The sequence below is a fragment of the Protopterus annectens genome, chromosome 7.part0 (genome assembly GCF_019279795.1).
Source record: "Protopterus annectens isolate FY-2018-M chromosome 7.part0, PAN1.0, whole genome shotgun sequence".
Classification (NCBI taxonomy): domain Eukaryota; kingdom Metazoa; phylum Chordata; order Ceratodontiformes; family Protopteridae; genus Protopterus; species Protopterus annectens.
This window is the reverse complement of record NC_056739.1, coordinates 1,474,197,350-1,474,225,264: the sequence shown is the minus strand read 5'-3', so window position 1 is coordinate 1,474,225,264 and position 27,915 is coordinate 1,474,197,350. Positions and strand designations below refer to the sequence as shown.

At 36.9% G+C, this 27,915-nt stretch overlaps 1 protein-coding gene across 1 annotated transcript in view; it reads left to right on the top strand.

Moving 5' to 3' along the window:
* The window catches only part of LOC122807086 (mitogen-activated protein kinase 12-like), a 672,606-nt gene that overhangs the window by 615,163 nt on the left and 29,528 nt on the right, over positions 1-27,915 (top strand). The window contains exon 12 of the mRNA XM_044078025.1: positions 10,604-10,777. Coding sequence (XP_043933960.1) covers positions 10,604-10,777 — 174 coding nt within the window. The remainder of the gene's footprint in view (positions 1-10,603; positions 10,778-27,915) is intronic.

Genomic DNA, 27,915 nt, shown 5'->3' with positions numbered 1-27,915 from the left:
ACGTTCATAGCTAATTAGTAGGCTAGCTTTCTTAGTAGGCCATTCTAAGCCTAACCAATTTCGCTCCCAAAAGTAAGACTCAAACAATTTACCCTGTGTCTGTGAGTTAAACATCTTAACCAACCCCCAATCATTAGCTGTATATATTCTTTTTTCATCCATTTCCTTTATTTTTTCTTTTGTACTTACCCCTTTAAATTATCTTTTTGTGTCTTTTATCCTTTTACTAATAGAATTCTTTTTTCTTTTACTACCTTACAGTTTATGTATTCTTTATCACTTATTTCAGAACCTTCTTCTATGTCCTCTTTAATATCTTTTCTCATCTTTTTTTATTCTATTTCTACTGCTTCTAAAATTTCTTCTCTTTCTTTTTCTTTTTCATTACTCTTATTTTAATTTTTGCAATCCATCCATAAATGTCCAATTTTGTTACATTTATAGCATTTCAGTTCACTTATTTTTGCTTCATGTCTCATTTCCCCACAAGTATAACATTTTTTGCCACAGTTACTTGTCAAATGTCCTTTTCCACAAAAAAAAATGTTTTGAGTTGTCCCCCCTTCTATATTTATCATGCTTGGTATATGTATACCTTTTTCCTTTCTTTTTAACACACAAAATATTACAATCTATCCAACAGTCCATAAACCCCTTATGTCATAAATGTTTGCAATGTCCAGAATCTCTTTACTTAAAGTTTTCAAATGTCATTTCAAAGTCTCTCTTTCCACATCTGTTTAAATTTGTACATTATATTTTTTATCACATAAAAATTCCATGGGTTACAGCCTTTCATTTTTCATATTCTCCAAGAAAATTTTCCATTGAAGAAAAACAGGCTCAAATAATATGTCACAAAATGTTTTCCTATTAATAAGAATAAATTATGTTACCTCATGTACTTTTACACTCAAAGGAGCTGTTAAGTTATCCCACACTTCATACCTGTTCATTTCTTTGTCTTTGCTTTGAATCCTTACCACATACTTCCATTTGTCATTTTCTTCTGTCTTCTTTTCTGCTATTCACCCATTGCCTTCTTTTACATTATTTACAATATACATAACAGACTTTTACATTTACATTCAAATTTAACTCCCCCACTCCTTTCTCCACAACCAAAAATTAACTTTTTTCAAAATCTCTGATAATAACCACTTTCCATTATACTTCAGCTCATTAATTCTTCATTCCATATAATCCAAATTATAGAAAATATTTTTGCATCCAGTTTGTCTTCTTGTTTTAACAATTTTATAATGTCCATATTCAATCATGTCCATATTAATATATTCAATGTTCTAAAATTCTTTTAAATGCCCTTTATCATATATTTCTTTCCGCAATTCAAAAGTTCTTTTATATTTTATGAAACATGTTCAGCTGTCTCCAATTCACCACAGTGTATACAAACTCTATATTTTATTGTTTTATATGGCATATTTGCCTTAACTGGCAATTTAAATATTGATAACCTCTACAAAAAAATCTGCAGATTCTACGTGCTTTTTAAATCTATTCATTTTTGTTTTCACTGCTTTGATCTTTAAGTCACTTATTTGTTTTCATGGCTAAATATAGCAAAATGTTCCATTATATGTTCATACCACATTCTTCTGTTTTTCTCTATCTTCTCTATTTCAATTTTCCATAACAATATTTTTCTTGATATAATTTTATATTCGTACAATAAATAGTTTACTTCTTTCTAAATATGCTAAACTTTCCCAAATTGCTTTGTGCTTTTTTCTATAATTTTCATTAACATCATATCTTTATATTTCCTATTTATTAAGACTCTGTACATGTTCTAAGAAAAAACATACAATAGTGTTTATCAAACTCAATGCTCCTTCATTCTCACTTACGTAAAGCATACCTCTTTTCATAGGATTAAGTCTTGACCCCAAAATAAAAGTAAAGACTAAATTTAATAAATCTTTTTCTAATGTTAATGGAATTGTACACACACCAGCTAAATGTGTAATTTTACTCATTATTATGGAATTACATAAATATACTTTTTCCCCATATGATAGTCTGAATGTCCTATAGAAAATACAAAGGCCTCATAGTTTTACTATCATATATTTCCATTTTTGTTCTTGTACTTGCTCATTTCCAAACTTTATTCCTAAAATTTCTATCACTTCTTCATTAAATGTTATATCTTGCTTTTCCCCCCAAAAAATAATCTATTGCTTTTCTCTTTATTAAGAGCCAGTCCTAACATTTTCAGTTCCTTATTAAGTATTCCTATAGCTATATTCATTCATACCTTATTTTCAAATACTAACACCAAATCATCTGCATATATAAACATAATTGGAATCATAACCCCCTCTGGTGCCTGATATCTAACTTTCTCTAATATCCCATTCATCTCTATCACTACCACATTCATAATTAATGCAAATAAAATGCTACTTGTTGGACACCCCTGTTTAATACCACCATTTAACCTTAAGTTATATTCATCCATTCATTTATTATCAGTCTTACTTTATTTTCCCTGTACAAAGATTTCAAAACATTTATTATTTTATTACTCATGTTATATTTTTCTAGGATTTTCCATAATGCTTTATGTTGAATTTTGTCAAATGCTTTGTTTTCATCTCCTATCAATATTTTCAATTCCATTTTCTACTTATTATGCCATCTACCAATTATCTTATTAAAATTAGCAATTCTTGGCTGCCTTTATCTCTAACTCCAAAAATCAATTCAGATAGTAGTTTGCTATTCTTTTTTTCTATTATTTTCATGAAAATCTTGCAGTCTATATTATTCAGTACTAATATGCCAACTTTGCATGTTTTTGTACATTAAGTATTCAATTCCATCCAGCTATTCCCATAACTGACTCTACATTTACCTTCTTAAGCAAATTTTCTAATTCTATTATTGTAATCTTTTCCTCCATTCTTTTATTGTCTTCTTCAGTAAACATATTCAATCCCCATTTATCTTTCAATATATCACTTAACAAAAATGTGTATATTATATATTCTTCAGTTGTTTTTAGAATTTCTTCTTGTGTCTTAACTATGTCACCTCTTTCACTTTTTAATTCTCATATCACTCTTGTGTCTTCTTTAACCATTTTACTTAAGGATGACACTATTTTTTCTTTCTTACCTTGTAAAAAGTATATTTTTTAAACAATCTTTGTTTATTTTTTCTTGATTCATATAGAGCATACTTTCTTTTTCTATGAACTTTTCACTATTAGTTGTTGTATTTTCAAATATTTGATCACTCGCTTTCTTATATACATCAAAATCATGTAATCTTTTTATTTCTGCCACCTTAGTACTTCTTTCTTATATTTTCCTTTCAAACTTATCCACCAACTCATCCAGTCTTTATAAAAATCCTTTCGTACGTATGTGAGCAATCCATAATTGTAATATAATGTTCTTTGCTTCCTCATTTAATTCTGACTCATTAATTCTTTTTACTCCTTTACCTATCCTTATATAATTTCTATTTTCTTGTATTTCTAGCCATATAGCCGAATGATCAGAAAACCCTGTGATTTTGCGCCCTTGACATAATATGCTTAAACTGTCTGAGACTATAAAATAATCAATTTCAGTTCTTAAATTGCTTCTTTTATATGTCCATTTTTTCATTTTTCCATAAGTAAATATTATCAAAAAATACTTTAGCATCTGCCCTCTCTTTGCGTCTATGTCTTAAATCGCAGTTAACATCCCCATTAAAATTATTTGCATGTTTTAACTCACACAATCCATTATTTTTCTAAACATAACTTCTCTTTGTTTCAGTAATGTATATGTATAAAGTGTGATCACTCTATAGATTTGATTCTTATACCTATGTCTGTTACTATTAATCTTCCAAAAAAGTACTATTGTATCATCCAAATTGTCTATCCAATCTTTGCCTAAAATGACTATACCAGAACATTTTCACTGCCTAAATTCCACAGTACTTTACCTTTCCATAATCCATTTACTTGTTCTTTTTCTTCATCCATTGTTATTCTAATATCAGTAAGTGCTATAATATCCATATCTAACGTCATATACCATTCTAATAGTGCTAGCCTATGATAAATATTCCTTATGCTATTAATATTGGTGGTATTCTCACTTTAATGTATGGATTTAATGTTTATCTTTTTCCTTTTTTATTTCTTTCTTGAGGTGCATTTCTGAACTTTTGTTTTCCTTTACCTTTTTACCTATAGAACCTCTTTTGTTCTTACCTTTATCCATTTACTATCTCCTTCATCACTAGAATTACTTGTTACTTCTTCCTCATCTCTTTCTTTATCATTTACTACATTTATATTTTCTCTCACATCCATTGTTACCTTAATTTCGTTGATTTGTTCATTTTGCATTTCCTCTACTGTGCCTAAAACAGTTTTCTCTTGCGTATGTTCTTCTAACTCTATACACTCCATCCAAGAATGACATTTCTTTTCATACTTTATACATCTATGTTCACATTTTTTTGGCTTCATGTCCCACTTTTCCACATATAAAACATTTTCTTTTGTCACAATTACTAATAAATGATCATCCTTACCACATAAAAAACATATTAAGCTTTCCCCAATATCTCACCATTCCCCTGTTCCCTTCAACATTAATTATATTAGGCAAAAGCTAATTTTTTTTTCTTCTTGCATTTCAGTATTATACCACATTCCCACCTCACTTCCGTCCGCAGACCTCTATTATCGTAAATATTTTTTCAAGTCATTTCTTTCAGCTTCAGTTTTGAATTGTACAAATATTTTCTTTTTGGCTTCTCTATTGAAAGCCTGAATTACATATATGTTCCATGGGTTAGCGTCTTTCCTTTTATCATACTGTTCCAAATATTTCTCCATATACTGAACCTCTTTTAAAAAATATCAAAGTATGTATCCTTATTAATACAAATAAAGGCTCTTACCTCTCTGGGTTCCTTTTCGGCCTTACTGCTTATCCTCACATTAAATTTTCTTTTGATTTCTGCTTTATTTGCTCCTCTTCTTTCAGCCTATCTCACTGCCTGAGCATAAGATTTCTTCTCATCCTTCTTTACTTGCATATTATATTCTCCCTGACTTCCCTCCATTATCTCTCCCCAGACTGCTGCCTTATCGCTCTCAGGTTCACTTTGGACCACTAATTCTTTTAAATAAATATCCCACAACCTTCCCAATTGGAGGGTTGTAATAACACATTCTGATGCTGAAATATCGGTAGCAAACAAATTTTGCTTTAAGATTTACTCTGAATCCACCATAGTACCATCTTCTGCTCATACTTCACCTTTTCTTGCCTCAATTACTTTGCCGCTACTAGCCATCTCCTTCCTGCCATTTTCCAACTCGTTCTCCAAAACATTGGCTTATAGAGCTGTTTAACAGGACATTCATTCTCCTTACCAGTGATCTCACTGTCCATCTCCTCCCTGCTTCCTGCTTCTCCGAGCTATCTTCACACTAGGAACAGAAGAAAGGAAGTGCCACACCAAACTGTTTCCCCATACAATCATCTGTATGAGTAGGGGAAGTTCCCTGATGCCCTGGCCAAATCTACCATAATCAGTATGAATACCATCTTAGGTCCTCCCTCCTCCCTTAAAATAGGCTATTGGACAAGTGGAACTTGCCTGGTTAAATGATAAAGGAAACAAAAGCAACAACAGAATTACAACTGGCTCTGGTGGGGTATTCAGATCAGGTGATCTAATGGTAATTGAGCAGTGTGGCAAAATTGTCATAAAGGCAGGTAGAGTGTTTGCATGCAAAGGAAGAAATGTCACTAGTAGAAAATAAGAAGTTATTTTTACATACAAGCAATAGATAAAACAACATCTGGAGTACGGTATGCAATTCTGTGGATGTCATTTCCTCCAGGACATAGACAGAACACAGATAGTACAGTGAAGGGCAACAAATATAGTACATTGTCTTCACCATCTATAAAGAAAGAGTATAAAATTTCAGTATGTATGGCCCTGAAGAAATAGGGCAGATGGGATATAACAGGAACCTTTAGTATCTCACAGGAAGCCATAGAGTTCAAGTAGGTACACTCATTCAAAAAAAAAAATACATACAATAACAAGAGGACACAAACTGAAGATAAAGGATGGAAGGAGCAAAGGAGACACAATGAATTCTTTTTCAAAGAAAGGTGATGGGTGGTCGCAAAAGCCTTACTAAACAGATGGTAGTAACTAAAACAGTGAAAGAAAGTCAAGAATTCATGAAGCAACCATAAGGTAGCTTACATTAGGTCGAATGAATGAATTAAAGGAAAAAAAGCAAGAAAGCTATTGATTGAGTGAAACATGTACAGCGTAGTGGTGCAGTGGTAGCTTTGTCACCTCACAGCAAGAGGTTTTCTGGTTCACTTCTCATCAGGAGTGCCTTCTGTGCGAAGTCTGCATGTCCTCCTTACATTCGTGTGGATTTCCTCCGGGTGCTCCGGTTTCCTCCCATGTTACAATGACTTGCGTCTGCAGCGTTTCTCCCTGGGACTCTGCTGAAAATTGGCTTTGTTCCAGGTTGGACTTTCCCAGTTAACAAATGTTAAATAAGTAAAATAAATAAAATCTGTGATTTGTCTGGGGGTGAGGAAAAAGGATAACTGTCTGGCTGAAGTAATAACTACTTACAAAAAATGTTTTTTATTACCTCACACACAATACAGATCAACTTTTCAGCTGCAACAGGGACCACAAAGTAAGACTAGTTTGCACTTATATTTTAATTTCATGTTTCGCATTGTTGCCTTGTATATACCCAATTCATGCAAAACAGTTGCTCCATACAAAAATACAGAACTCACATGCACACATTATATAAAACTGTTTCATGCACAAATCACTTAACTATAGTGTCTCTATAACAAAATGGTGTTATGCATGATGCCCTGGACAAACTCATGCACAGAAACATAAATTTAATAATAGATAAGAAAAACCTGCCACATTCAGTCTGCCTATCTCTCTCTATTAAACTGTAGCACACACAAAAGTAATCTCATACTCAGAACAGGGATGCATCATAAAACATAAAACATAGCATAATTACACATATGTGCAGAAATGTGCATGTGTACACATATATGCAAACACATACGAGGTGAAGCAACCCCATAAATGCATTTCTTTGCCGTCTCACATTTCGACATGCATTACCAGGAGCCATAACTCTCAACTGTACAGATTTTCTCAGAATGTCCAGATTTTAGCCACATATTTTTGGTCCAATTTTCATAAAATTTGTTCTTCTGGCAAATTCGTGGTAAATCATTAAAGGCTGAAGTTCAAAAATAATGACAGACATTTGAGTTTCAGACGTCATAACCTTCAGAAAATTCACGTTAATGCAAAACCTGTTATTCTTTCAATATTTAAAAATTGTCCCTATTTTTGGGCCTTTGTCCCACTTTTATTTATGGATTTGTCCAGATTTCTTGTTCTAAGGGGGTGAGAAGTATATCAGGAGCAATAAATAGAACAGTTATCTGATTTTTCAGTCACATTGTGGGAAAAACCTGCATTAAGAAATAGTTTGAATTGCAACACATAATACACAGAAGAAAGTGAAGATGCTAGTAATTAGAAACGTTTTATATGGGCAAAGCAGCACCACTAAAGTAAATGTATCTTCTCTGGTAAACTTTATATTATGGAGTTCAGTGCATCCGGCATCTTTTAAACTATTTCAGCTGTGGTCCTCACTGATATAAATTTTGACATGATGTCATTCTAACTGGATGAAGGCCTTGCAGTTATTTTTTGTTTGTGTGTCTGCTTCTTTGGTTGTTTATGTATTTGCTTGTTTATTTGCCTCTTAACTAGATGGGTGAGCTGGTCAAATACCTTTTTTAGTCCATAAGCAAGGCACAAAGCAGACAAAATCTATTCAATGAGCAGAATCCCATTAGATCCAGAGCTAAAAATTAAAGACATGAGAATGAACATTTGGTCTGGTGGCAGGGCTGCAAGGTGAAACAGTAAATCCTAATGTAAGTCGGGCAGACCAACTAAGGTTGAATTCATTCTGATGCTAGGAAGTTTTCACTGTTCTGCATGAAGATATCAGGTTTCTAGAAAATGAATATTTACAGCATAGATAAAGTTGCTTAGCTAAAGACACCTAGTACATTGCAGGCAAACAGATGTCTTTGTAGAGTGGAAGTAAGAAACTGGGTTAGGAAAGAATAGTCTGTGAATGAAGGGGGGAGGGCAGTGGAGCCAAATGGAAATTCTTTAAAACAGGTAACATAACTTAATCTATTTCTCTGCACCTTCTCTTAACTTCCTTGCTTTCTCTTGTCTCTTCTAGTATTGAGTCATAATCTCAGAACTAACAAGAGATTAACAATTTGTACACGCCGGCTAACTTTTTTAAAATACTGTAAATAGAAATGTATATATTACTTATTTTTATTTGTTGAGCGGGGAAATGTGACTGGGTGTAGAACCCTTTTAAAGAAGAGGCCTGGAAAGAAAAGCTCCATTGGTACAGTTATAATACAAGAGACATTGCACATTAACACATGTAAATTAAACGTTAGTGTCATCGTTGACAGTGCAGTATTAAAAATTATAAACACAGCATATCGAATTGTTTTACATTACATAAAAGCATATCAAATAAAATACATTCACAGTAGTACAATCACACTGGTGCAAAACATTAACACTTGTACACTCACAATATCATTTTAAAATGGAAGATATCATGTACAAGCATTTGCAGCAGGGCATTTGTAGTGGACACCGCAAACATAGGTATGCATGAGTAAATATAAATTCCCGCATTATGTTGGGAGTTAGACAAGATATTTAGGTTGCATTAAGGTAATATACCTTTTAAGAGGTACAGTAATACATTATAGGCATAACAATGTTATTTGTAGACATCAGTGCCAAGAAGTGTGAGGGTAAGAGTAGAGATTATAGCAGTAGTTATATGAAACTTAGATGATATAGATTTTATTTCAACTGAATTTTCACTGCTTTATTACTAATAAACAGTGTTTGTTTTATAGTATTCCATAGCTAGATAACATGTCTATAATGTTTATGTGCTAAATGTTTACATCTCTGAGCGTTTTGCACAAATCACTTATTTCTCTAACTTCAATGTAATCCCTGGACTGAACCAAAATTTGGTCCACTGAAGAAGCTCTCTACCCCTGTAAACAAATTTATCAAACAAACAAATACAGGTTGGTTGGCTCTGTGAGCAGTTAAGATATTTTGCTTCTTTTTTTTTTAATTCTTTTTCCCACCCAGAATGTGGTGGCTAGAGGTTGCTCCATCTCTGGAATAGACTTCCCATACATGTCAAACAGAGTACCTCACTGACCCTCTTCAAATGCAACCTTGATGAGTGGATGGGAAATCATAAATTTGTCCCAGGGGTTCTACCTTTGTCCCTCAGTGGCAGTGGTGACAGGTGTTGATTGAGGTTTCTTTTTTTCTTTCGGATAAACTCTTGGCTAGGCTTGTAAGGGCCCCAGGGCCATTAGCCTAGGAATTTCCTATGATCCTATGATCTGCTTATAACAAAGTTACGAAACAGCAGAGTTTTCGGGATCCAGATATAGAAATAAAAGTCACTAAAGTGGGTGTTTGGTCTGGTGTGAGTCCCACCATGAGAAGAAAACCAGTGTGTAGAACAGTAAAGGACCAGATTCAGGTCTCAGTAAAAGGATTTCACAAGAGAAAAGAGAAGGTGTGAACATACAACACAGCAAATGCTAACAGATAATTTGCCATTACACTCCCTCTTGCCCCAACCTCAGTGAAGTTTTCAGTTTGTGAATGAAACTGGATGTTATTAGGAGCTTTGGAACACATTTCAGTTAAATCTGTAAGTGCGTGTGGGTATGTATCTGTCTGTCTGCATAAAGATATGTATATTCAAGTATCTTTATGTGTGTACAACATCTGTAGATACTTCTGCAGGTTTATACATGTGTTTGGATCTCATATTCAGACATAGCTGCTTCCTCAGATGACTTAATTAGCATGGAGGCATTATTCATTTAGGTGATAAAGCATCTGGGGTCCTGGATGGGTAAAACCTATAAGAAAGATCCAGCCAGTGGGTTTGTCTCTGTAACCTTTTTACCTATTGATTTGGGTTTTGAATGGGCGGGGCATGGTTAGATTCAGTGTGACCTGCCAAACGAAATAGTGAGCAAAGAAAGGGGCACATGAAAAGTAGCTTTGGTGGGCACATCTAGAAGACACTGCAAGTTTATTCACCATGGTATGTACATACAAAGTGTGCTACACCTTAAAACACATAATCAGATCAAAGTACCCAGGAAAGGACAAACCAGCACTAAAAAAGTCCGATGTTTTAATAAAGCCAAATGAATCAGAAACACACATTAACACACATAAGCATCATTTCCTGGGTACTTTGGTTTGGTTATTTGGTTTTATTTTGTACCTGGATAACCTTCTTGTTGGATTACCTTAAAACACACGTTGAGAATATTTTGCCCTTATTCAATGCATTCTCGTTCAGTTTTAATGCAATTTCTATGCAGAAAAAGTTACTTGGTGAATGAGTAACTATTTTGTTTTACTATTTAAGTGGTTGATCTACTGGAGAAGATGTTAGTACTGAACCCAGATGAGAGGATAACAGCCGAAGATGCATTAAAACATCCATATTTGAAGGAGTACTGGGAAACAGAAAGTGAGCCTGAACCAGAACAATATGATGACACCTTTGAAAACCTAAACCTGGATATTGATGAATGGAAAAGTAAGCATTGTTTGTTATAAATTTCTCTCTTTGCTGTACAGTGAGATAAGATTTTATAAGAGAGCTGTCATTGGCAGTAGCCTCATAACTTTAAATAAGACAAGTTCCTATTTTCAGTAGTGTAGCTAGGCAAGGTGAGAAGGGCAACTGCCCTGGGCTCAAATTGTTGAGGAGGTTGTGAAGAGATGATCCTGATTTTTTGTTAATGCAATACCGGTCAAACATGACCACTGTAGTACTCTCTATGTGTAGTCTAAACTGTAGCAACTGCTTGCTACACTGTAGCAAGCAGTTTGCTACAGTTCAAAAGTAAACTAAAACCTGAGCACGAAACACTCCAGGCAGGAAAGGTATAGCAACTTCTTGCTACAGTTTAAAAAGAAGAAATTTTTTTAACTAAAGCAGAAGTGCTGTAGTACTCTGTGTGGGCAATGTTGAAGGAGAGTTAGGGGAAGGGAACAGAAATGGGACCTGAATGGCTGGTTCGGGGGGGGGGGTGTTGTGCATTTGGCCACCCGGTTGGTGTGCCAATATAAGGAACATCCTTTTTAGTTTTTTAATGGAAGAGCTGGGGAGGTCATAGATTTAACTGCAATAAGCTGATTGCTTAGAATGTATGGACTGGCTTATTATTGTGAACTGTTTTGTTTTTTGCCCTTTACTTGAAGAGTGGAGGGAGTGGGGTGCACGCTCACAGTACTGGCCTAGGGCGCTGGTTGAAGCAACTACACTTTTTCCTGTTTTACAACCTGCAGGCACAAAAATCAAATATTTACACACACTCACACACACACACACACACACACACACACACACACACACACACACACACACACATGAACACACATACACAAATAAATGTACATTCAACTGCTTGATTGTCTTAGCTTACACAATGACATTTGCAGGAGGACAGGAGCCAGATAACACATGATATAGGTGAATAATGCCTGTAAAATGATGGGAACATTTTCATTCATGTTCATGATCAACTGCTGGTGGAGTACTTATATGTTTATTTATGCTACTGCTAGGCAGTACACAGTGACGTCCAATGCAGATCAGTAAAATGCACACCTGATTATTCCCAAAAAAGACAATAACAGAAGCTAATAAGAAACTAATGCATTCAGCCCTCAGCCAGGAACCCCATCTCTTTCCCCCTGTAAAAAACAGAATCTTTATTCTTTTCATTCGCTAGTGAGAGCATTTAATCACTAGGGTGATGTGGCAGCTTTGGCTAACTAAGCACAGTTCTTAGGACAGAAGAGGGGATCAAATGTGATACGTTTCTGAAGACAAAGGTAAAGAGTATGATTCAAAAATGCATTGCTCTTGTAAATGTAGCCTAGCTGTATTGCACCATGCATGTGAGCTAGCTGTGATACACCATACATGTGAACTGGTTGTAAGGCATGTGAAATTCCAGCAATGCACCATGAGTTGGGTTGGATGTGGTGCACCACATAAGCAAGCTGGTTGTAGTACACCATGCAGCAACTATTGACTTGAATTCCAGCTAAAGCAGGAGACATGGGGGAAGGGCAACAGCAGGTAAGGAGTACTAGATGCTGTTAAACAACAGAAATTCTGGGCATATGCTTTACCAGGTATGTAGGATTATGTACAAGCTATTAATGATCACAGCGAAGAGTTTAGAGTCATCTTGTACAAGGAATGAGAATCTACAGACCTATGATGGTTAAAACCCAAATAGATTTCTGGTGTTACACATAATGAAAGCTTTGCTGAAATGTCAGTATATTTTTTGGTACAGTATGGAAATGAACTGTAATCAATATCCAGATGAAGGCATGCACATAGATGCAAGTTATAATTTACAGGTCTTTTTGTAGTGGGAGCATAATAGTAATAGTAACAACAGCTTACATATGTCCAATGAACTCCCTTACAAACTGCAACATTATCATAATGTCAGAAGTGTGTCACAATAAGCCACACCGCTTCTTTTAAAAACATTGGTGGGCATATCTCTCAAGTGAACCTCATTATGATGAATGGTTCTCTTTCTGAGCCTTAAAAAGTCCTTGTTTATTGCAGTTCCATATTTACTTAATTTCTATTGCAAACACAAACCCCTCTGTAGCTTTTAAATACATTAGCCATATAACAGCTTACCCTGGATTACCTACTTAGATATTAATTCAAGCTATTAAATAACAAAATCAGCACAAATTTTTTCCTATTACAACCCCGTGATTTCCCCAATTACAGTTGATTTGTTTAATATGAGACTTAACTTTGGCTGTAATCTGCAACAGTAGTGACCTTTTAGCATTTTGTCTTTACCATGTGTCAAACCACAACTGCTTTTCACTCCACAAAGAGGTCAGTGAAGCATTTCCTATATTTTTCATGTAGTTAACTTTCAAATGGCTCTAGAGATATGCCTGTCTTGTCTTTACCTCTCCACCTTGTGAAAGCATGTTGGAAAATAACTGTGTTTGATACCATACACATATATGAACCAACTTATCTCTCTTTTAATACTGATCAATTAAATCTACTGCCGATTCCAGTTTATGTGGGATGTTTGTCTTATAGGGTTGCCAGCTTTTCAAATGCCCAAAGTGGGACATTTTTGGTACAAACGTTATATTTTGCAGGGCAAAACATACCCACGGTCAGTGCAAAGGACAGAACTTCACTTTTTGCCTAAATAAAAGCTTATTCTTGTAGTATTTTAGTTGCTTATGCTGTTTCTTGTAACATTTAGGTGTTTCAGATGCAGAATAACTGTTTTATGCAGCTATTACATAAAATATACGAAATATGTTTTTCCCTAAAATCTCAGGACATTTGCCATTTTTTTCGATTTTTTTGCAGGACACAACTGCCCAAAGAGGGACTGTCCCTCTCAAAGTGGGACAGGTGGCAACCCTATTATGGCCGTAAAAAAATATATATATAAATTCAGTAAAAACAGCTTCAAAACAGCTTTTGTAAAAGAACATCTGAACCTGGAAATTTACAACAGCGTATTTTCTTTCCCCTTGCAAAAAAAAATACTGCTTTAAAAATATTGTCTGCCATTACGCACCCAGCATAGTCTAATTAGTTTATATGTCCCATGTGAAGTTCAACTAGAATGTTCCATTAAAATCTTAGTGAATAATATGTGGCCTACATGCTGTTTGTTTTTATACTAGCCGTTGACGAGGGTAAGGAACTCCACACAGCCTAGCTGGACCTCGCCAAGGCCTTTGACACCATCCCCCACTTGGAATCATAGGTAAATCTACTAAGCTGGCCACTAATCCCTACATCATTCGATGAGTTGCCAGCTGGCTTACTGACAGAACCCACACTGTAAAAGTAGCCGACTCAAAATCCAGCTCCAGACAAGTGACAAGTGGAGTACCTCAGGGTTCAGTCCTGGGACCGCTCTTGTTTGGTATCTACTTCTCTGAAGTACAGGCCAGCACCACGGGCCTCTGGCTAACAAAGTTTGCAGATGACTGCAAACTGGGAGCCATTACTGAATCCTCAAATGATGTGGATATTCTACAAAAGGGCCTTACAGAAACAGATGCTTGGTGCCAGAGGCATGGGCTCAAGCTAAATGCCAAGAAGTGTACAGTTATCCCCTTTGAGAAAAACCATGTACCCATGAATTACCACATAAGTGGCAGTACACTAAACACCAGAAGCGTGATAAGGGACTTAGGGAAACAGGTGGACAGTGGTCTCAGCTTCGATAACCACATTGCGTCAACAGTCAGGAAATCCTTCTATGTGGCACACCTCATCACTAAGGGCTTTTCATCCAGAAAAAAGGAGGTAATTGTCCCACTGTACTCATCCCTCATTAGACCCATTATAGAGTACAATGCCCCATTTGGTATGTACCTCACAAGACATCTGCAACAACTGGAAAGGCCACAGAAATATCTCACTAAAAGAATTACAGGCCTAAAGCAGATGCCCAATGCTGACCGTCTAAAAAAACTCCAGCTATACTCTATTGCATATCGCCTACTCAGAGGTGATCTCTGCTTAACATACAAAGCCTTGTCAAACCCAGAGCTGTTGGACATGCTACACTTAAAGAAATCCCAATCCCTCAGAGCCACACGCTCCAGGGATCTAAACCAGGTCATCACAATGAATAAAACATGCTGGAGGGATAGGTTCCTGACTTAGAGACTCCTCATACTCTGAAATAGACTGCCCATACATGTCAAGCTGAGCGCCTCTTTGGCCCTTTTCAAAAGGAACCTTGATGATTGGATGGGAGATAGGAAATTCACTCCGGGGATCACATCAGTCACCCTTCTAGACAGGGGACCAGGGAAATAAATATTCTGGGAAGAAATAGCCAGGGAATTATTATGGCTAGGCTTGTATAGTCCCTAGGGCCGAAAGCCTAGTACCAACCTATGAACCTATATGTAAGATTTCTCAACATCAGAATATTCTCAGTTTTATCTACAGTGAATGCTCAACAAATATATTTTAAGAAATGTTTGTTTTTATGATACTCATAGGCTCTTTTGATATCAACAAAAACATTTTCTTTTCAATGCATTTTCTAAGAAGGCAGAACATTTTGATTCATTGATTAAAACTCAGAAATATATTTTCTTACAACACTGTAAATCATGTTTTCAAGAAAATATATCTTGAATGTACCCAAATCCCTGTTACAGTTAATTTAACAGTTTTGTGTGCAGGCATTCTTGCAATTAAATTCTGTAGTTCAAATCTGATAAAAGTGCATTAACTTATAGAAGTAAATTACATTCCTTTTGTGAAGCCTTAAGGATTAAAAATATGCTATATGAAATTAACCAAGAAAACATTTGCATAAACCTTAGATCACCGTGCTAAGAAAGTAATTATCTCTTTCAATGCGAGCATCCATGTATGCAGGGTTAAGGTGCACATCTGTGTGTGTGTGTGTGTGTGTGTGTGTGTGTGTGTGTGTGTGTGTGTGTGTGTGTGTGTGTGTGTGTGTGTGTGTGTGTGTGTGTGTGTGTGTGTGTGTGTGTGTGTGTGTGTGTGTGTGTGTGTACATACATGTATGCTTCTCATTTTCAAATACACATTTACAAATACCTTCTACAAAGATCACACTGAAAATACTCTTAAAAAGTACTGTTAAAAACAATATTCAGAAAAGTCCTGTTATTAAAACAACAGCATAACATCAGTACTCAATTACACATCAGCACTAATCATTCTCTTTCATTTGCCTTTTAACATGAAAGGAAAATGACATATGAGGACTTTGAAAGTCTAAAAGTCAACAACATAAACATTAAAATGGAATACATTAAACATGGCATGCTGTAATGTGACATAAAATTATTATGTTTAAGATACAACATGAAAAACACTCAGGTGAGAATTTACAACTCATCCAGTGTGCATAACAATACATTTCTAATTGGACCCTGTAAAAAGGGGGAAAAGTTATTCAAATCAAAATACTTTCTTCTGAGGAACACAGACACCATGAAAGCCTCTCTCTTTCTCTGCTAAACACATAGTCTAAAGGTCAGATGGCTGGTATAGTGGAATGCAATATCTGTATAGGCATTCTGCTTTACAGTCACTGGAAAATGTAATTTATTTTTTCTGTTCATATCAGGATGTTGAACAACAGGTCTCACCCAGAAGAATTTTTTAAACTATCCAGGCCATATCTTGTGGCAATTAACAGAATCTTACATGCAGTTTAATATTTAATTTATTTGGGAAAACAAAGTCATTTTTGTTCAGAAACTGATTTACTATGCAGAATCACATAAAACAGTTTATCCCAAGAAACTATTTTATCACACAATTCAGTTTATAACATCTTTGACAAACACTGCTATTTTAAGACTTTTAACCATATGTTTAGCAGTTGTATTGCAATATACTTTACACTGCAAAAAAGTTAGATTTGAAGTTTTCCTTGCCATTATAGCTTATTGCTGCTTTTCAAAAACACTAGTTTACTTTGCCTTATCAATTCCTGTCTATACAACAGTTAAATATTACCTTGTATATTTATTTCCTGTTAGAGATTCATGCCCTGCACATAGCAGATATTATGCTACTGTCTGCTGTACTAAACTGTGCAACTTCCATTGATGCCTTGTAAGCTTGAAAAGCATTAATTTATTAAATTTTTATCTCCAGGTAAACTCCCTGTAAATATCATCATCATCATCTTCTTTTGGCTGTTCCCATTAGGGGTCGCCACAGCAGATCACCTGTTTCCATTTCTTCCTGTCCTCTGCATCTTGCTCTGTCACACCAACCAACTGCATGTCCTCTCTCACCACATCCATAAACCTTATCTAAGGCCTTCCTCTTTTCCTGTTACGTGGTAGCTTCATCCTTAGCATCTTTTTCCCAATATACTCAGCATCCCTCCTCAGCACATGTCCAAACCAACATAATAGTGCCTCTCTGGCTTTGTCTCCAAACCTTCCAACCTGGGCTGACCCTCTAATATACTTATTCCTAATCCTGTCCACCCTCGTCACACCCGGTGCAAATCTTAACATCTTTAATTCTGCCACATCCAGCTCAAACTCCTGCCTTTTTGTCAATGCCACTGTCTCCAACCCATATAACATAGCTGGTCTCACTACCCTCTTGTAGACCTTCCCTTTCACTCTTACAGGTACTCGTCTGTCACAAATCACTCCTGACACTCTTCTCCACCCACTCCATCCTGCCTCTACTCTCTTTTTCACCTCTCTTCCACACTCACCGTTACTCTGAACTATTGACCCCAAGTATTTAAACTCATCCACCATCACCACCTCTACTCCTTGCATCCTCACCATTCCTCTATCCTCCCTCTCATTCACACACATATAATCTGTCTTAGTCCTGCTGACCTTCATTCCTCTTCTCTCTAGAGCATATCTCCATCTCTCCAGGGCCTCCTCCACCTGTTCCCTACTCTCACTACAGATCACAATGTCATCTGCAGACATCATAGTCCACAGGGACTCCTGTCTGATCTCGTCTGTCAACCCGTCCATCACCATTGCAAATAAGAAAGGGCTCAGAGCTGATCCTTGTTGTAACCACACCTCCACCTTAAATGCATCCGTCACTCCCACCGCAGACCTCACCGCTGTCACACTACCCTTGTACATATCCTGTACCACTCTTACATACTTTTCTGACACTCCTGACTTCCTCATACAATACCACAACTCCTCTCTAGGCACCCTGTCATATGCTTTCTCTAAGTCTACAAAAACACAATGCAACTCCTTATGACCTTCTCTGTACTTCTCCGTCAACACTCTCAGAGCAAAGATTGCATTTGTAGTGCTCTTTCCCGGCATGAAACCATACTGCTGATCACTAATCATCATGTCCCTTTTTAACCTTGCTTCCACTACTCTTTCCCATAACGTCATGTAAACTCCCGGTAAAAGACTTTAAAAAAAACTAGAGTGTGCTTAAAGTCCCTGCATCTGAAAGTTGATTTATTGAAGTTGGTACCAAAACTTCAGTATCATCTCCTGCCACATGTATTCTGTCATAAGTGAAAGGTCAGCTGCCCCAGCTTCCTTATTTTCAATACTAATTGAAAACATTCATCAGATCTATTCCACGCTGGATAAGAAACAAGTTGGATCATTTCCTACCTTCTTAACACTGCTTTCCCCTATCAAAAATGTGATAGGCCAATGAGATAACATGCTATATTTGTTTATAAAGGCTGCTCTCCAAATGTTAAGCAGTTTGCAATGTTTATACAGTTCTGTGGTGTCTGTAGTAAATCTACTGAGACATAAAAGTATTTTGTGGCAATAAGCTTTATTGTCCAGAATAGTATTGACAGTGACTGAAATTACACAAAAGGCAAATCTAACATGACAGACTACAAAGACTAATGCAAGTACATGAAACAAGCACTAGACAACTTATGTGGCACCTTCTGGAATATTCTATCTAATTATAATTCATGTTTTCATGTTCTCAAACAGACAGCAACATCATGCAGTTATCATACAGAGAGGGCTCACACTATTGCATTTCAAAATATTCTCATACTGAAAGTTTCTCATGATCACACCTGTACTTTTTCTTTACACAGACAATGCCACATTCATTACAGCACCTGTAATAAAAGCAAGGACAAAATGCAATGGTAGACTATACATGTTTCTAACAGCTTCTCCTAGGCAGGCAATATTCCATAATATGCCTTTGTCTACAGAAAAACAAAACTGTGAATCTAATTTATATATGCAACATGTGGCTGTTGTGTCCAACAGAATATAAACATGTTTTCTGATGTAACTTGCTTAGAAATAATGTCTGAAATTATTCTTCTAGAGAGAATCCATTCTGACACTTATATTTTTAGTATTTCTACATATGTTAGCAGAGTAAATATTTTTAGCTGATATCCATGATAAATGACACTGAATCAAGTTACTTCATCAAAATAGCTTTGATATACATATAAAGTAACACATTTTAACCATTGTGTGAGCTAGCTAGCTGAAGTTTTTAGTAAACTGTTAGTAAGTGTTTCACATGTTGTCCAATTGCTCTACATTATGAGAAGTAGTGTTCCACATTTTGGGGATGGAAGGTTGAAAGCTATGGTGATGGGCTGCAGTAGGGTGACCCTGAACACTCAAACTGCAAATAAGTATTCAGACAAAAACTTTTGATGCAAAGACCTCTGCAAGTCTAACTGCATTACATTAGACTGTGATGCTGTGATAACACAGATTGTTTAAGCAGTATATCATCTGGACACTGTGCTCCATGAACACAGCCTGAAAGTAGCCAAGCATTGTATTTTCCTTTCATTCACAACCCTGGCTAGAAGGGTAAGTAATATATATATATATATATATATATATATATATATATATATATATATATATATATATATATATGTATATATGCTGTTGTTGTTGTCTTTTCCCGGTTAGGGGTTGCCACAGTGGAACTAATCCACTAATGATTGGCAGTAGATTTTCAAGAATGCCGAGGTGCCAGCTCAACGTTCAACCTTCAACAAAGGCATGCCCATTTACACATGTCTTTCGAATGCCCACCCAATTGCGGGGAGGACATGCAGACTCTACACAGAAGGTAGTCCCCACACACCGGCCGAGAATCGAACAGGAGAACCTCTTGCTGTGAGGTAACAATGCTACTGCTGCACCACCGCGGCATATATATATATATATATATATATATATATATATATATATATATATATATAGGCTTACTATTGTTTGTTCAAACTGCAAAACATTTACCGTTCAAAACAACGAAAAGTAAACCTGAACAGAAACATTCCGACCAGCCACAATGTCGACCTGAATGGTCGACACATTTGAGCCAACGTTGTTACCAAAACCATCATGTGATAGCCGTATAGGAGCTGATGTGCCCCCACACCCCCTACTAATATATTCTATCTCCAAGATCACACTACAGTGGGGATATGGATGAATTTCTAATCCCCACTGTACAGTGATCTCCGTGCAGATAGTCGAATACACTTATGCTAATGCATTGCATTCGCATAAGTGTGTTCGACTATCCCATCCATTTATGTTTTGTGCACGACATTCTAAATTTTGGCTGCCGCCAAACTGTCATTCACACAAACCATAGTAAACCTATATATATATATATATATATATATATATATATATATATATATATATATATAGTTTAGAGTAACCAATCAACATTTTATTATGCTTGTGAGAGAAAACCAACTCATGCCCTGGGATTCAGAAAAACACAATTTATTTATTTATTTATTTCCAGTTTGATTACCGGGGAAGTCCACTGGGTCAGAGTGATTCGTTTTCAGTGGAGGCCCGGGGAGACAAGCTCCAAGATACATAATACAGATAAAGTACAGAAATACACGGATGTCAGTCTTACATAATATGGAGACAGTTACAAGTAAGTACCTTGAAAATGTGTATAATAAGCAGAAAAGCATTGAGTGTGGACTTATTGTTTATACATTTTCTTTAGTGTGCACACTCAGATACTAGGTGAGAAGATGTTTTATATACATACTTTTAAGTAAAATGAGGATGCACTACACATGCACAATTTCAGAAAATAAATTAGTAATGGAAAGCTGCATACAATATTTACAATGTTGAACCATAAGAAATAAGCAGCTAATAGAGAAAGGAGATCAAAGAATATGCTCGTGGGAGCATAGTTGAAGGAGAGTTATTGAGGTTATCGATAGCTATTGTTATTGTATTGATAGTTACTGATAGCTAATGGAGAAGGGAGAGCTTAGAAAATGCTCGTGGGAGCATAGCTGAAGGAGAGTTATTGAGGTTATCGATAGCTATTGTTATTGTATTGATAGTTACTGATAGCTAATGGAGAAGGGAGAGCTTAGAAAATGCTCATGGGAGCATAGCTGAAGGAGAGTTATTGAGGTCTTAGGAACCTGAGGGGGGAACCCCCAGGAGCATAGCTGAAGGAGGGTTATTGAGGTTATTGATAGCTATTGTTATTGTATTGATAGTTACTGATAGCTAATGGAGAAGGGAGAGCTTAGAAAATGCTCGTGGGAGCATAGCTGATAATGGGGTGCAGAAGCCTTAAACTGGAAGGTGTTTACATTGCAATAAGCCTTTTCAATTCAGAGACCTCTCTACCTTTGAGGTTTTCACTTTATGGAGGCCCACAGTGCAGAGAATAGTTTCATGGGTGAAGCCACATGCTAATGCTGCAGTTTAACTAGCCATGTGTTTTCCCCACAAATATCCACAGCTCTTGACTCACTTAGCTGAATAAAATTTTACTACAGCAGGAAAAAGTGACCACTGTAAATTCATGGCAGTCACTCATTCAGTCCTATGGGAGTTTTCACAATGAGGATAAGTTCAGCAAAGAATGTGAGGCTGGGGCACTGCTAGTATGTTTATATATATGTATGTGTATGTGTGTGTGCGTGTGTGTGTGTGTCTGTGTAGGGGCATAAATGATGTTAATAATAGGTTCATAGGTAGGTACTAGGCTATTGGCCCTAGGGCCTATATAAGCCTAGCCAAACGGTACCCTGGCTTTTGCCATCCAAGAAAATTATTTTCCTGTGCCGATGTCGAGCAGAGCCACAAAAGTGATCCCGGGGTGAATTTCCTATCTCCCATCCAATCATTAAGATTTTTCTTGAAGAGTGCTAATGAGGAGCTTTGTTTGATATAGATAGGTAGTTTTTTCCAGAGTATGGGAAGTCTCTGGGACAGGAATCTATCCCTCCAGCATGTTCTGTTTATTGTGGTGACAAGGTTTAGGTCCCTAGAGCGTGTAGCTCGGAGGGATTGGTAATGTGTGATAACCTTACTATTGCCTGTGTCCCTAACACTAACCTTACACCTTACCTTAAAAAAATTCCTTCCATCACACTACGATTGCACAAGACAGGCTCAAACACATGTGCAACACTAGATCTATCACCTTGCATAACCTTTACTCTAACCCTAGCCTGCAAATACTAGCTCTATCTGTTTATCTAACCTTTACTGTAATACCAACTCATGCAAACACAGGCACACACACACACACACACACACACACACACACACACACACACACACACACACACACACACACACATACACACACACATACCGATACAACCCCACTTATCTGTTTCTATAAATAATCATTGGACAAAAGAAAATTGGTAAAATTGATGTTTGCACAAATTAACCTGTAGTTCTTTCTATTGAATGAATGCAAGTTCAACAAAATGAACTGAAGCTGTGCAGACAAACCTCGAGGAAGATGTGGCTAAGCAGAACAGAGAAGATGCAGATACACAAAGGCACACAGGTACATAATGAGAAGACATGCCTCAAGGAAGATGCGGATATACGGCACATCGAATGAGCAGACATACCTAGGGAACATTTAGATATGCAGTACAGAGTAAGAGCAGATATACCTCAGGGTACATGTGATTAGACAGTACAGAATATGGCAGGCATACTTCATGGAAGAATTAGATATACAGTTCAGAGATACGGGCAGACATATCTAGGGGGATGTAGATATACAATATAGAGCAGGGACGACATACTTTGAAGAAAATGCAGATCTACACAAGGGTCATACTTTATGAAAATGTGGATATATGTACAGAATATAGGCAGGCGTACATCAGGAAAGATGCATTTATACAGTGCAGAGTATAGGCAGACATATCTTGGGGAAGAAGCAGATATACAGTATAGCGTATGGGAAGACATACTTTGTGGAAAATGTGAATAAACAGGACAGAATATAAGTAGACATACATCAAGAAATATTTAGATATACAGTACAAAGTATGGGTAGACACTCATAAAATATGCAAATGTACTGCACATAGTATGGGCAGACATGCAGATACATATTGCAGAGTACAGGCAAATAAACACTGCAGATGATGCGGGTAAACAAGACAGAATATGAACAGATACACTTTGGGGAAGATACAGATATATAGTACATAGTGTGGTCAGACATACCTTGGATGAGATGTAGTTATACAGTATAGAATAAGGGTGGACATACCTCAGGAAGTATGCAGATACACAGCATGCAGCATGGACAGACATACCTCAGGGAAGATACATACATATATGCATATAAATATTTCAGGCATAGGCAATAATGCCGCTCTAGACTAGCAATGTACCAAAACAGCTATTCCTATAACGAGTGTCCAGGCTGTCCTTAAAAATATCTAAACTGGTGCTTGCTTTAATATAATTTGGTAGTCTTTTCCATGCATCAGCATCTCTGTTAGAGAATCAATTAGTACATCTCTCATTCCTATATAATCTTCTGCGTAGGCTGTCTGATGATTCTCTAGTACTTTCTAATAACCCCAAACATTCCCAGAGGTAGTTGCCTCTACCTGCCCTGTTTACCCAAATAAGGTTACCTCTTAAATGCCTATAATGAGACATTGTACAAGTGCAGATATTTTAGTTTTTCATAATATCTTACATTTTCACAGCCATGAATGCCCTTGGTATATTTCTGCTATACTCTTTCCAATTTACTCATGCTTGTTTTCATATTTTTATTCCATACTCAAGTTCGAGTCTAATGTAACTAACAAAATAATGATTTCATCATTTCTGACTTGCCAGACTTTATAAATCTTTTTATATAATCTATAGTTCTATGACTATCATTAATCAATTGATTGATATGATTAGAAAAACTCAAAGCTGGATCTTCTACCCAATGAATCTACAGTTTTACTTACTGTGTACTGTATTAAATATTCACCTTTTAATCTGAATTTCCCAAATCTCATATGCTTAATATTTGATATATTTATCAGGAGTCTATGGTTAATGGTCAAATGGAACGTTCAGCAAACAGCTGTTCATTGTACATAGAACAGAGCAAGTTACCTTTATCGAAAGGCCAAATGACTGTAAAAAAAATTACATTGAATGATCATAGTTGGGCAACATAAAGGGAACAGAATGTAGTACCTACTTACTGGTAATGGAGGGTAAGGAAACCTGCCCTTTCCCCACTATAGTGTGATCTCAAAGTTGGTATATATAATTAGTGGGGGGCACAACCCCCCACATAAGTAGGGTCCTGTGTTGACGGAATCCTCCTGTCATAGGGGGCTGCCCTGCCCCCCCCCACTAATTATATATACCAACTCCGAGACTGCACTACAGTGGGGAAAGGGCATGTTTCCTTATCCACCATTGCCAGTAAGTAGGTACTATGTTCTGTTCCCTTTATGTTGGCCAACTGTGATCATTCGATGTAATTTTGTATGATCATTGACCTTTCGATAAAGAGAACTTTTGTTGGTCTGTGTACAATGAACAGCCATTCGAGGAACATTCCATTCGACTGTTAACCATAGACCCATTTATCAGCACGTTATTCTTCTGTGCCCAAATGGTCAATTTAGTCAAGTTATTTTGCAGACGTGCTCTGTCTGTAACAAATGTAAACAGTTTACTGATTTTCAAGTCATCTGCATACAGATTGTAGAACACTTCAGATGAAAAAGATAAATCTGAAGGATACAGCCTGTACAAGCATGGGCCTAGAACACAGCCTTGTGGGACATCCTAACTGTAACCTAGAATTTCATCTGTCCTTTTGCTGTATTATACCTGCCATATCCTACAGATATATGGTATAGAGTATGGCAGACATACCTCAGGGAAGATGCAGACATGCAGTACAAAAGTAGGTACAGACATGCCACAAGGAAGAAGCAGATATACAGTACAGGATATGAGCAGAAAAAAATTAGAAAATATGTGGATAAAATAGTATAGATAGGGTGAGGTGAAGTGTACAGCTGCCCCAGGTGTAAAGAATTAGGGTGGCACGATTGGATTGGTCTTCAGTGCATTACCAGAATTTAAATGCAAGCATTGCATTTAAGTTCTGAACTGAAGGGCTTTAGTGCTCAGTGTGTGGCATAAACTATAGAAGCTGCTTGCTACAATAGCTAGCAGTGTGATACAGTTTAAAAAGAAAAGTAGTTGTTTTTTTTTTTTCTTCAGAAAGTCCTGTTCCAGGAGATCTTCAGAAATGAAGCACTTTAGTTCTCCATGTGTTGATTGTAGCAGCTGCTTGATACAAATCTAGCAAGTAGTTGCTACAGTTTAAAAGGAGATAAGATTTTTCCCCAGGTCCTCAGAACTGTAGACTGTAGCAGATACTTGTTACAAATGTACAAATTCAGCAAGAAGTTGGTATGGCAGAGGACCTTTATTTTGCTTCTCAACTTAGAGATGGGGCAGTACCACATCAGAGGATGGCACCAGGTGCCAGAAGACCTAACTACACCTCTATGAAATATACATAATATAATATTTGGACACATACCTCAGGGTAGACATGGATATACAGTACAGAGTATGGGGAGACATACTTCAGAGAAAATGCAGATAAACAGTACAGAGTATGAGCAGATATACCTCCATGAAGAAGCAGATACACAATACAGAGTTCAGGCAGACATATCTTGGGGCATATGTAAATATACAGTACAAAATATGGGCAGACTTACCATATGGAAGATGTTGATATACAGCCCAAAGTAAGGGAATACATACATCGGAGAAGATGTGGATATACAGTGTAGTGCAATGGCAGACATATCTCAGGTAATATGTAGATATACAGTACAGTGTATTGGTAGACATATCCCAGTGAAGATGTGAATATACTATGCAGTGTATGGACAGACATACCTCAAGGAAAATGGGAATATACATTACAGAGTATTGGCAGCTATACTTCAGGGAAAATAGGGATGCACAGTACATAGTATAGGCAGACATAACCTCTGGTGGATACAGACTGCAAAGTATGGGCAACTGTACCTCAAGGGTGTGTATATACACTGTATAGAGTGGTGTCTGATATACCTCAAGGAAGATACAGGTACACAGTACAGAGTACAGGTAGATATGCATCAGGGATGATGCAGATATATAGTACAGAATATGACAGACTTACCTCAAGAAAGATGTGGATATACAACACATAGTTTGGGCAGATATACCACAGAGAAGATGTAGATATACAGTAAAGAGTATATGCAGCCAGGTCTACTTCAGAAGACTGACAAACCAAAAGACTGAATCCCAAAATACTGAAAACTCAAAATACTAAAAACATTTTTAATGCAGGGGGCAAGCCCCCCTGCACTCCTCATGTGGAGCCCCCCCCCCATCCCCTGCTAATTATATATACCAACTCCAAGACTGCACAACAGTGGAGAAGGGGCAAATTCCATCCTTCAGTATTTTGAGTTTTCAGTATTTTGGGATTCAGTCTTTTGGTTTTTCAGTCTTCTGAAGTAGACCCATGCAGCCATACCTTAGGAAAATGTTGACATGCCTATTCATAAATTCTACTGTTTACCTCAGGGATGATGCAGATATACAGTACTGAGTATGGGTGGGCATATCTCAGAGAAGATGCAGATATGCAATGCAGTTTATGGGCAGATATACCACAGGGAAGATGCAGATACTGTATATGACACAGGGCATGGGCGGACATAATTTGGGGATAATGTGAAAACACAGTACAGTACAGAGTAGGGACAGATGTCCCTAATGGAATATAAGGATATATAATTCAGAGTATGTACAGACATTCTGTGGGGATGATGCATGAGCAGACATATGTCAAAGAAGAAGTGGGATATACAGTACAGCTTATGGTCAGACATACCTTTGGGTAGATGTGGATATATACTGCAAAACATGGACAAAAATACCTTGGGGAAGACAGACATACAGTGCAAAGTATGGATATACATACATACATTGAAGAAGATACAGAGGTACAGTATGGAGTATGGGCAGACATACCTTGGGGGGAATGCAGGTACATAGTACAGATTACGGGCATGTATACATTGGGAAAGGTGCAAATACAGAGTATAATGTATGGGCAGACAACCTCAGGGAAGTTGCAGATACACAGTACAGAATATACACACGGTATGGACAGGCACACCTCTGGCAAGATGCAGATATATGTACAAAGAGTGGGCAGATACGCCTCATGGATTATGCATATATACGTACACATTGTGGGCAGGCACACCTGATGCAGATATACGTGCACAGTGTAGGCAGACCCACCTCAGGGAGGATGCATATATACGTACACAGTGTAGGCAGACACATCTCAGGGAAGATACATACATATGTATACAATGCAGGCAGACACACCTTAGGGAAGATGCAGATATATGTTTATAGAGTGAGCAGATGCACCTCAGGGAATATGCAGATATACATACACACTGTGAGCAGACAGACCTCAGGGAAGAGTATATGTGCACAGAATTGCAGACTCACCTCTGCAAAGATTTATATATCTATATATATATATATACATAAACATACACAGTGGTTAAAGACACAAGTTAGGGAAGATGCAAATATATGTACGGAGGGTGGGCAGACACACCTCAGGGAAGATGTATGCACACAGTGTAAACAGACTCACCTCATGGTACATGCTGATATACATGCACAGAGTGGGCAGACATTCCTCAGGGAAGGTGCAGGTATACATAAACATTGTGGGCAGACACCTCCAAGAAGATGCAAATATACATGCACAGTGAGGGCAGACACACC